This window comes from Scyliorhinus torazame, chromosome 30, assembly GCF_047496885.1.
Source record: "Scyliorhinus torazame isolate Kashiwa2021f chromosome 30, sScyTor2.1, whole genome shotgun sequence".
NCBI lineage: Eukaryota > Metazoa > Chordata > Chondrichthyes > Carcharhiniformes > Scyliorhinidae > Scyliorhinus > Scyliorhinus torazame.
This window is the reverse complement of record NC_092736.1, coordinates 21,393,861-21,406,062: the sequence shown is the minus strand read 5'-3', so window position 1 is coordinate 21,406,062 and position 12,202 is coordinate 21,393,861. Positions and strand designations below refer to the sequence as shown.

Sequence of the window (12,202 nt, the reverse complement as noted above, 5' to 3'; positions counted from 1 at the left end):
CCCCTCGGCTGCTCCAAACTCCACCTGCTGTACTGGCTCGGCTGTGGGGTGCGCACCAGACCGTGACCCGGGAGTCTCATCACTTATATGCCCAACCGAGGTGAGTGTCTCTGAGATGGTGGATGGTGTGGGAGACAGCAGTGCCGCAAGCGCGAGGTCATCGTCCGTTTGGAAGCCTGGTGTGTACTGGTCCCCCTCATGGCCCGGCGCAAGCTGCATGTGGGCCATGTCGTGGTGACCTCCAGCTGAATCCACGGGGTGTGTGGCCGTGATGTGTGCGTCTTCATCACTGTCTGCTCTGTGCCCCTCAGTATTGTCTCTGTCTGTGGTCTGAGCGTCCCCGTCCAGCGTCCCATACCGAGAGGATGACCCTCCTGATGGACCGACTGCCACCCTCTGGCGTGCGTCCCTGGGTGTACTTGTCGTTGGAGATGGTCGGCTGTCTCTTGGCCCTGAACCTTCGGCGGCTGGCCCTGGGGAACATAAAGATACGGGGTTCGTTAGACACGGTGGGCTGGGTGTATGGTGGTGGTGGGGGCACAGTGTGAGGGGGGCGACGGGAGCGAGGGTGCAGTGGCATGAGTGTGAAATGAAATGAAAATCGCTTGTCACAAGTAGGCTTCAATGAAGTTACTGTGAAAAGCCCCTAGTCGCCACATTCCGGCGCCTGTTCGGGGAGGCTGGTACGGGAAATGAACCGTGCTGCTGGCCTGCCTTGGTCTGCTTTCAAAGCCAGCGCTTTAGCCCTGTGCTAAACCAGCCCCTAAGGGGGGAGGGGATCGAGGTTGCAGGCAAAGTGTGAGGGGGGCGATGACGGGTTTTTGGGGGGGGGGGGGGTTGAGGACATGCAGGGTTGTCTCACTTGCTTCTGCGCCTCCGAGCTGGCATGACGCGACCTCCCGGGTGGTGGATCCCCCAGCGAGGTACAGGGCCCCTCTGCTCATGGACATTTAGGGGGTGCAGCACAGGGGAACCCTCTCCGGTTCTCATACGCTCACGCTGGTTGTGAGCACGCCAACCGCGCCTCACCGCGCTGGATGGCTGGCGGTGCCCACGTCTTGGGCAGCGGGTGGCCCTTCTGTGCTCCACCTCATCCAGCAGGGTGTCCAGGTCCGTGTCCCGGAACCTCGGTGCGGCTCGTCGGGGCTCAACCATTTCTACCCCTTCAACTACTCCGGGTCCTTCCGTGCGCGGGTCGGGCCATTTGAGGCGCAGCGCCGCGTCATTCGGCCGTCGCGCGGTGACGACGCTGCTTTCGCGACACGCCCCCCCCCCCCCCCCGAGTTTCTCGCGGCCCCGATCCTAGCCCATTTTGGGGCCCTGAATCGGTCGAGATCGGGGCCGTTTCGCGCCGTCGTGAACCTCGACGCCGTGGGCGCTTAGTTCCGGGAGCGGAGAATCGCGCCCATAATCTGGATACCTTAACCCAAGTTCTTTTAATAACATTACTGCAATGGACATGTAATATATTTATAAACATTTCCGACAGGTGGCTCCCGATTGATCGCCAGGCGGGACCTTCTGGTCCTGCTGCAGTCTGTGGTAGCTTTGGATGGCTCGTCCGTTCTAATGCCGGGGAGCCTGCCACAGTGCGGGGGGGGGGGGGGGGGGGGGGGCTTCGGCAGGACCGGAAGATCCCGCTGGTGGGAATCCCGCTCGAAGGGAAAAGTAAAGAAAAATAAATACACTAATTATAACAGCATCGCGGGTGTATCTACACCACACGGACTACAATGGTCCACAAAGGCAGCTCACCACCACCTCCTGGAGGGGCAATTAGGGATGGGCAATGAATGCTGGGCCTGGTCAGCGATGCCCTCATCCCGCAATTGAATAAAAAGTTAAAAACTTAGTCTCAAATCTGCCAGAGAGATTGTTTGTCAATAATGACCCTGCATCGTGACATTAAAAGGGTACCCCCCGGACAGCAATGAACAGGGATTAAGGGACACAGATTTTAGTTTGGGGCAAAAGATGAGGGGAAGAAGTTTTTGATGCAGCGGGGGGGCTAAATGACCTGGAACTCACTGTCTGCGAGGATGGTGGGAGAGGAGATGATGAAGCACTTGGAAGGGGCGTTGGATGGATACTTGAGGAAAATAAAGCTCCAGTGCTGTGGGGCTAGAGCGGGTGAATGGGGCTGACTGGATTGCTCTACAGACATCCAGCATGGACTCGATGGGCCAAATGGCCTCCATCTGTGCATGAGAACTCCATGGCAATGGCAATACAAGCAATACAAACAGCAACTTACAGGTAGAGTGTCATTGGATAGCAACACAAAAACACACACAACACACACCAGTCCTCCCAGACACACCCACACACAACACACACTCGCCCAGCCGGAGAAGCTAGGATCTCACTGGGAAAAGAAGGACACTTATACCTGAACTTCTCATATTCGAGCAGCACACACGGCCCTCTGTCCGACTGCCAGGTACCATTGACCTCCCAACTCCCAAATCGCCTCGGGTCAACAAAGCACAACACCTGCGTGGGCTTCCCTTTGGTGAAGAACTTGAGGTGAGCGTGTTTCGGGACCTCGTCCTCGTTGGTCAGCTTGAAGGACCCGGACATTCCGAAGCGGAAGGTTACATCCATTGGCGCCGGCAATCTGTCCTCGTCCTCCGTCGCGGTTGGCTTCATGTCCTCCTTCCCATCCTCCTCCTTGATGGGGGTAAGGGTCAGCTTGACCTCCTTCCCTCTCGACACGGCGGAGATGAGGTAGGCGTCGCACTTGAAGGGCACCTCGCAGTTTTTGCTCACCGCGGATTTTTCCACTTGCCCTGCGAACACTGTGCCGCTGCAGACCCGGTTAACAAATCTGCTGGCCAAGTGCAGCTCGGGTCCTTCAGGCATTTTGAAGTCCAATCTAGAAATATCAATCACAACACAGTGATCAGGGCAGGAGACAATGGACTGGGGGGGCAGGTGGAAAAGTAATCTCAAAGAAGCTCTCCCTTCATCAATGGAGAGTATGGATGAAGACAATGACTGATTGCGACCTCACGCCCCCATCATCCTCCCATTTACCCTGGATTCCCTCGCAGATCAATAATCTGTCTAACTCAGTCCTCGATATTTTCAGTGCCCAGTCGCCACTGCTCTCCGGAGTAGGGAATGCCGAAGATTCGCGACCCTTTGAGAGAAGAAATTCCTCCTCATTTCTGTCTTAAATAAGAGAGCCCTCATTCCGAAACTGCCTGTGGGATCTTGCTGTGCACAGACTAGCTGCCACGTTACCACTACGGCGGTGCCCGCACTTCAAAAAATGTAACACGTTGGCCATAAGGTGCTTTGAGATGTCTGCCGACTGTGAAAGGCGACTATGTGATTGCAAGTCTTTTTTTTCTTTCTACGATCTGGAAATTAGAGTTAGAGTTAGGTCATGTGGGGGAGGAATCCTAAAGCACTGGGCCCGCATGATAGAATTGCAGCGATATGGAAATCCTTGCTCCTTACGGGCTGTAAAAGTTGAGACAACTGGAGATTGCGAGACGGGGATAGGCAAACTTTAGTTAGCCAATCGCAACACTGGAGACGGAGATACGGGGGGGGCGATTCTCCGAGCCCCCCGCCAGGCCGGAGAATCGGCACAACCGCGCCACGACGCCGGCGCGCGATTCTCCGAGGTGCGGGGAATCGGTGCCATTTGCGCCGGCGCGTTTGCCGCGGGGCCGGCCACTGGAATCGGCGGGGCCGCGCGGGTACGACAGAATCCCGCCAGCGCCATTCACCCCTGGTCGCTGCCGGCGGGAACTCTGCGCGAACAGTTGGGGGCGGCCTGTGGGGGGTAGGGGGGTACCTTCACCTGGAGGGACCTCCGATGGGGCATGGCCCGCGATCGGGGCACACCGATCGGCAGGCCAGCCTCTCCCCCCCCCCCCCCACCCCGGGCTTACTTTCTGGTGTGAACCGCTCCAGCGCCGTGCTGGCCCCCTGTGGGGGCCAGAATCGGTCATACCCGGGCCCGGTTCGCGCCGTCGTGAAACGCGACGGCGTTCACGGCGGCGCGAACACTTGGGCCCAATATTGGAGAATCGCCCCCACGGCGTTGAGCCCCAATTTGATTAAATGGCTCGACAGACCGCACGAGCAGATCGGGCGCCTCCTGTTCCTCAAGTTATATATTTTAAAAACATTTTTTTATCCCATTCCTGAAGTTACAAAGCCAATGCGCAGAGTAGACAGGGCAAACCTTAATCCATCTCACTGCTCGCTCCAACAACCAATTCAAATTGAACCCAATTCATGATCTCCATAAGAGGGATATACAAGGCCCAAGCTGGCCAGAAAAGGCGTCGCCTCTCAGTTTGGGCTTGAATTTAGCTAAAAGGCCAATTGATGTTCCTCAATTTATATGATTCGAATTCCTATTTTAAATATTATTGCAGCACGCTGATAAATACCAATACAAGGCCTTTCCAATGATTGCAAAGCCCATCTTTAAGAATCTGGCGGATGGAATCTTTGCTCTCTGTACTAAAACTTCTCTGGACTAAACTCATCTAAAACAAATTCTCTTAATAATAATGATAATCTTTATTGTCACAAGTAGGCTTACATTAACACTGCAATGAAGTTACTGTGAAAATCCCCTCGTCGCCACACTCCGGCGCCTGTTCGGGTACACTGAGGGAGAATTCAGAATGTCCAATTCACCCAACAGCACGTCTTTCGGGACTTGCGGGAGGAAACCGGAGCGCCCGGAGGAAACCCACGCAGACACGGGGAGAACGTGCAGACTCCGCACAGACAGTGACCCAAGCGGGGAATCGAACCTGGGACCCTGGAGCTGTGAAGCAACAGTGCTAACCACTGTGCTTCATGGTCGTCACAAAAAATCCTCCTTCTTGCACCACATGTTTTGGGGCTTCATTTTGGCGATATGGACCCCCATCCATGTCTTGCAGTTTGAAAGAAAATTCCGGCAACATTAGTCAGCACAGTCCTGGGGAAAACTATCAACTCAACCCAACGTCCAACAACACAGAACGTATCTCACTGAGTCAACGGAGTTTCTCGTCTATTTGCCTCATCGTGATGACGGAGGTAGTGCTTAACCGGGGTCCAATATCAGTCAGCAAGCATGGGGTATTGCCGTATGTGTGTGTGTGGGGGGGGGGGGGGGGGGGGGTATGGGTGAATGGAGCATTGAGTGGATGGGACTTGGTCATTTACAGAATCCCCACAGTGCAGGAGGGGGCCATTCGGCCCATCTAGTCTGAACCGATCCTCCGAAAAAGCACCCTACCTAGGCCCAATCCCTCCCACCCTATCCCCATTACCCCATGACCTCACCTACCTTTTAGACACTAAAGGGCAACTTATCATGGTCAATCCAGCTAGCCTGCACATCTTTGGACTGTGGGAGGAAACGGGAGCACCCGGAGGAAACCCACGCAGACACGGGGGCGAACATGCAAACTCCACACAGTCACCCGAGGCCGGAATTGAACCTAGGTCGCTGGCGCTGCGAGGCAGCAGTGCTAACCATGGTGCCACCGTCATTATGTCAGGATAGGACCCAGAGAGCGGTAGAGGCAGGGTCAAGAATAGTATTAAGGCAGAGGTGGGCAAGATTCTTGATTTACAAGGGAGTCAATGGTTCTTTGGGGGGGGGGGGGCATGAAATTGAGGTCACAACCAGATCAGACATAATCTCATTAATTGACGGAGCAGGCTTGATGGATCAAACGGCCTGCTTTTAATAATCTTTATTATTGTCACAAGTAGGCTTACATTAACACTGCAATGAAGTTACTGTGAAAAGCCCCTGGTCATCACACTCCTGTGCCTGTTCGGGTACACGGAGGGAGAATTCAGAATGTCCAAATTACCTAACAGCACATCTTTCGGGACTTGTGGGAGGAAACCGGAGCACCCGGAGGAAACCCACGCAGACACGGGGAGAACGTGCAGACTCCGCACAGACAGTAACCCAAGCCGGGAATCGAACCTGGCGCTGTGAAGCAACCGTGCTACCCATTATGCTACCGTGCCAATTTGTATGCTCGCATTCAGGTATGAATGAGAGTTTCAACAGATGAGCTTGGTGTGTGTGGTACCCTCAATAACGACGCTAGAGAGTAAACGGTAAAGAAGGCTTTAATAAGCTAAGAACTAGCCTGGTGCCGAGACGGGTGCTAACTGGGTGCCGCCTGCAAGGGCGCCTTATATACAATTTTAGGGGTAACATGATGACATGTCCCAGGTGGGCGGAGCCGGAGGCGGAGTTCCCCAGGGTTCCAAGCCCGGTCTTAAAGGGGACATCACCTTACATGATGATAAGGGTACAGTAATACAGTAACCGTTCATCACAGTGTGTACATACATCGAATATATTTGTTAAGATGTTACGTGTCCCATGTCATCACGTTACCCCTAAAATCAGCACTCAAAGAAGTGAAGTGAATCAAAATGAAAACTTCCTGGATTTTACAAAGAATGGCGCATAATTAAGAGGAGGTTGAAGCCTCTTCCACGCTGGACTCCCCATACAATTCACACCATTTACCGCATGTCACAGGAGTCTGCGTTTCCTCCAAAGATGATTAGATTTTCAATGGATATGTTACACCTCGTCACCGCAGCTCCATATTTCTCATTCGGAAACTACGCGCAAACCTATTTTGGAACAGGCTGCACAGGTGAGCGCTTTGTGCGGGAATGTTCAGTGCCAGTGGAGTTTACAAATCTACACTGCCAGTCTTGCTGGCTGGCTGGAACATTCCAGAAACCAGTCTCCCGGGATTTATTAGTTGGGGTACACAGCACCAGAGCAGGGAGCTGATGCAGGGCTTCGACAAGACACCAGTTAGACCTCAGCTGGAATACTGTTCCGTTCTGGGCGCCACGCTATAATAATCATCTTTATTAGTGTCACAAGTAGGCTTACATTAACACTGCAATTAAGTTACTGTGAAAATTCGCTCGTCGCCTGTTCGGATACACTGAGGGAGAATTCAGAATGTCCAATTCACCTCACAAGCACGTCTTTGGGGATTTGTGGGAGGGAACCGGAGCGCCCCCGGAGGAAACCCACGCAGGCACGGGGAGAACGGGCAGACTCCGCACAGACGGTGACCCAAAGCCGGGAATCGAACCTGGGGCCCTGGCGCTGTGAAGCCACAGTGCTAACCACTGTGCTGCCAGATGTGAACGCGTCGGAGGACGCGCAGAAGAGGTTTACAGGAATGGTTCCAGCGATGAGAAGGGGAAAAGGGGGAAGGCACTACGTCATGATGCTCGTTTGGAGAGCTGGTGCAGACACCATGAGCCGAATGGTCTCCTTCTGCCCAGTAACAATTCAGTGACCACAGGCATGTTTCCCAGCCCGCGGTACCGATAATGAAATCCTACAGCACAGCTGGAGGCTGTTCAGCCCTTCACACCTTTACTGCCTCTTAGTCAGTGAGTCCCACTCCTTCACTCTCCCCACATAACCCTCCAATTTTGCCCTTTACTGCAACAATCCAAGACCCTTTTGAAAGTGGCTATCTGTTTGCCAATCCTCTGTCAAAAACATGCAGTTTTTGAATGCCTCGCTTAAAGTGTGTGGTAGTCTCTATTAGGGGTGTTATGGTACCTAGGTTGAGGCTGTAAGACCATTGGTGTGGGAGGTACCTGAGGCATGAAGATCATTGGTGAAGCCTGCGTGCTGGTTCCGCCCAGTAAGGCGGAGTATAAGAGTCTGTGTCTCCCTAGCAGCCGCATTCTGTACCTGCGCTGCTGGGGGAAACATCTAGTGCAATAAATTGATGCTCGATCAATAACTGCAGAAGCGAGATTGGATGACAATTGAAGGCTTTATGTGAACATACTCTGTGTCGCTCTGTGATTACGCAGGGAGGGTGCATGCAATACCGCCCGTTTAACGTCACAATATATCACAGGCACAGCAAAATACTGCACCCCATGCAGTAGCAGGGATCCCACAGCGGCAAGCAATTATGTATTGTCTGAGCGGTGGCACAGCGGTTAGCACTGCTGCCTCACAGCGACAGGGACCCGTGTTCGATTCCAGCCTCAGGTGACTGTCTGTGTGGTGTCTGCGCTTTCTCCTGGTGTCTGCATGGGTTTCCTCCGGTTTCCTTCCAGAGTCAAAATATGTGCAGGTAGGGTGGATTGGCCATGTTAAATCGCCCCTTAGTATCCAAAGATGTGCCGGTTAGGTGTGGTTAAGGGGTTACGGGGATAGGATAGGGGGGATGGGCCTGGGTACGAAGCTCTTTCAGAGGGTCGGTGTAGACTCGATGGGCCAAATGGCCTCCTTCTGCACTGTAGGGATTCTATAATTAAAAACGGACACCATCAGAAGTTAAAGCTCAGGCAATACTTAACGGTTCAATATAAACGCAAGTAATTATTACACAGAATAGAGATGAAATAGCAGGGTGTTTCACAGTGCAGTCACTGGGTGCATGCAGCACCCCCCCCCCCCCCCCCCCCAACGACCCCTGCCGCTTTTCCCACATAGGAAAAAACACCTGGGGAAATTTAAATTGGACAGTTTTTATAACTGGTGGTTAATTCACAACTGAAGTTTGCGGTCCAAGTTGAAAATAAACACCAATAAACAAAGGCCTGCATTTACATGAAAAATTAAATGAAATTAAAATCGCTTATTGTCACAAGTAGGCTTCAATGAAGTTACTGTGAAAAGCCCCTAGTCGCCACATTCCGGCGCCTGTTCGGGGTGGCTGGCACGGGAATTGAACCGTGCTGCTGGCCTGCCTTGGTCTGCTTTCAAAGCCAGCGAATTAGCCCTGTGCTAAACCAGCTAAACATAGCACCTTTCATAACCGCAGAACATCCCAAAGTGCTTTACAGCCAACGAACTGCTTTGTGAAGCACAGCCACTGAATTACTATTGGGAGTGTGGCAGCCAATTTGTGCACAGCAAGCTCTCACAACCAGCAACGTGACAACGACCAGATAGTCTGTTCAATGTGGGGGAAAAAACAGAAAGTACAGGCTGATACTCAGTTATACGGGGGCTTTGATGAGACTACAGAGTAAGTACTGTGTACAGCATTCTAAAGTCCTGTATGCTGTATTCTAGAGTACTCGTACTGCATTCTAGAGTACTGTTATTGTATTCTAGAGTACTGTGTACTGCATTCCAAAGTACTGTATGCCGTATTCCAGAGTGCTGCGTACTGTATTCAGGGGTGCCGTGTGCAGTATTCCCGAGCACTGTGTTCTAGAGCAGTATATTCTAGAATACCGAGTGCTGTATGCTAGAGTACCGTGTACTACTTTCTAGAGTATTGTGTACTGCATTCTAGAGTACTGTGTACTGTATTCTAGAGTACTGCATGCTATATTCTAGAGTATGTGTACTGTATTCTAGAGTACTGAGTGCTGTATTCTAGAGTACTGTGCACTGTATTCTAGGGTACTGAGTGCTGTATTCTAGAGTACTGTGTACTGCATTCTACAGTACTGTGTACTGTATTCTAGAGTACTGTGTACTGCATTCTACAGTACTGGGTACTGTATTCTAGAGTACGGTGTACTGCATTCCAAAGTACTGTATGCCGTATTCTAGAGTACTGTGTACTGCATCTTAGAGTACTGTATTCTAGAGTGTTGTGTGCAGTATTCCAGAGCACTGTATTCTACAGTATTGAGTGCTGTATTTTAGAGTACTGTGTACTGTATTCTAGACTACTGTCTACTGCATTCTAGAGTACACTGTGCAGTACCTATCTCTTTTTTTAAGTAAGGAAGTACGTAAAGGTTGGAGAGGTTCGGCTTGTATTCACTAGAGTTTGGAAGAGTTAGAGGTGGCTTGATGAAGGGTTCTGTGGTGTACCGACAGGGAGAATGTTGTTTCCTGTGGGAGCATCTAGAACTAGGGGGTCACTGCTTAAAAATAAGGGGTCACTCATTTAAGATGGAAATTAGGAGAACTTTTTCTCTGAGGTGCTGTGAGTCTCTGGAACTCTCTCTTCCCCAAAAGGCAGGGGAAGCAGGGTCTTTGGGTATTTTTACGGCAGAGCTGGATAGATTCGAGAGGCCGACTCCTGCTCCTAATTCGCATGTTTGTGTGTCAGCAGTCTGTTTCATGCATGTCACAGCAGAGTTACGTATCAGCCAGGGGCAACTGGGGAGAGTGTCGTGGCTCTCCTTCAAATGGTGCGATCATTTACGCCCAGTTGACTGAATGGGCAGGACCTCAGTTTAAAACCTCACCTAAATGGAGGCACCTCCAACAGTCACCCTTAATACTGTGCTCAAATTTCCTGGGGCCAGATTTTATCTCATGCAGGCGGCACGGTGGTTAGCACTGCTGCCTCACAGCTCCAGAGACACGGGTTCGACTCCCGCCTCGGGTCACTGTCTGCGCGGAGTCTGCACGCTCTCCCCGTGCCTGCGTGGGTTTCCTCCGGGTGCTCCGGGTTCCTCCCACAGTCCAAAGATGTGCAGGACTGGTCGTGATGAATTGCCCCTTAGTGCACAATTGTTAGGTGGGGTTATGGGGTGATGGAGTGGGCCTGGGTAGGGTACTCTTTCGGAGGGTCGGTGCAGACTGGAGGGGCCGAATGGCCTCTTCCTGTACTGCAGAGATTCGGTGACACCTGATAATTATATCATAAAATCATCAACATCTTAATATTAATGATCTGCTTAATGCATCCAGGTGCATTTATACAAAATGAATCGGCTGCAGAATGTGGAATAAACATGCATTGCTTCTCTCTGGCTCCAGGTTGGGTGGTGAGTGCAGCCTCGCAGTAAAGGGGAGGGGGAAACAGGAGATTGGGGCTCCCGGGTGAGAATCCCCAACATTTGCAGCTCAGCGGCAGCTTGTGCAGCTCACACAGGGAGATTTATTGTCGGGTCTAACTCCTGAGCAAACCCCGGTGCAAAACAGCATTGGGATCTCCCAATGAAAGATGCACAGGCTTTGCAACAAGGAAGACGTGGGATAAAGCACAGACACACACAGAGGAAAGAGTGAAAAAGACTGCTACAATTAGACTTTGCAATGCGATGGGACGTTTCGTTCTGCACAAACCCCAGAGGCGAGATAATCAGTGCTCTTGCCTCTGTTCGAATGTGGCTTTCAACTTCCTCACCCTCTTCAATGCAGGGACCTGGCAGCTGTCGTCTTTCTATTGCACTGACGTCAGCCTTAAAGGAGCAGGCTTCGCCTCTGCGGAAAGGGTGAGAGTGAGGAGAAAGGGGAGGAGGACGGAGAAAGGTGGAGGAGATAGGGAAGGAGAAGGAGGTGAGGTTTGCACTGTTCCAGTTCACTCACAGAGTGTGAGATGCTGTGATGTTGAGCCGTGATGGTAGACATCCCAACCCTCATGGCTGAGCCAGGAATCTCCCCCCACTTTCCTCCTCCCCCTGCTCTTCCTACCTGCCACTGGCATAGACACATAGAAAATAGGTGTCACTACAGGGCCAGTATTCTTATTTCCCTTTTTCTTTTGGGAGACCATTCGAGTCTGCTCCGCCATTCAATCATGGCTGATATTTTTCTCATCCCCAATCTCCCCTTAACCCTCTGCAGCCTTCTAGAGAATTCCACATGTTCACCACCCTCTGAGTGAAGAGTTTTCTTCTCATCTCGGTCCGAAGTGTCCGACCCGTATTCAGAGTCTGTGGTCCCCTTATTCTAGTCCCCCCCCCCTTGTTCTCGTCCCCCCTCCCCCTGCCCGGACAGAGGAAACGTCATCCCTGAATCCAGTTTGTCCGTCCCTGTCCGAATCTTATACTTTCCTACAAGATTTCATAGAATTTCATAGAATTTACAGTGCAGAAGGAGGCCATTCGGCCCATCGAGTCTGCACCGGCTCCTGGAAAGAGCACCCTACCCAAGGTCAACACCTACACCCTATCCCCATAACCCAGTAACCCCACCCAACACTTAAGGGCAATTTTAGCATGGCCAATCCACCTAACCTGCACATCTTTGGACTGTGGGAGGAAACCGGAGCGCCCGGGGAGGATGTGCAGACTCCGCACAGACAGTGACCCAAGCCGGGAATCGAACCCAGGACCCTGGCGCTGTGAAGCAATTGTGCTATCCACAATGCTGCCGTGCTGTCCAAATGAGATCACTCTCATTTTTCTAAACTCTGGTGAATACAGGCGTAGCCGACGCAATCTCTCCTCATACGACAGCCCTGCCAGCCCAGGAATCAGTCTGGTGAACCTTCACTGCACTCTCTCGATGGCAAGT

At 52.0% G+C, this 12,202-nt stretch overlaps 1 protein-coding gene across 4 annotated transcripts in view; it reads right to left on the bottom strand.

Annotated features, from left to right (window-relative positions):
* The window catches only part of neil1 (nei-like DNA glycosylase 1), a 61,703-nt gene that overhangs the window by 48,167 nt on the left and 1,334 nt on the right, over nucleotides 1-12,202 (bottom strand). For all 4 annotated transcript variants that reach the window (XM_072492935.1, XM_072492936.1, XM_072492937.1 and 1 more), the window contains exon 2: nucleotides 2,390-2,875. In XM_072492935.1, the coding sequence (XP_072349036.1) occupies nucleotides 2,390-2,862 (473 nt within the window). In that variant the 5' untranslated portion in view covers nucleotides 2,863-2,875. The remainder of the gene's footprint in view (nucleotides 1-2,389; nucleotides 2,876-12,202) is intronic.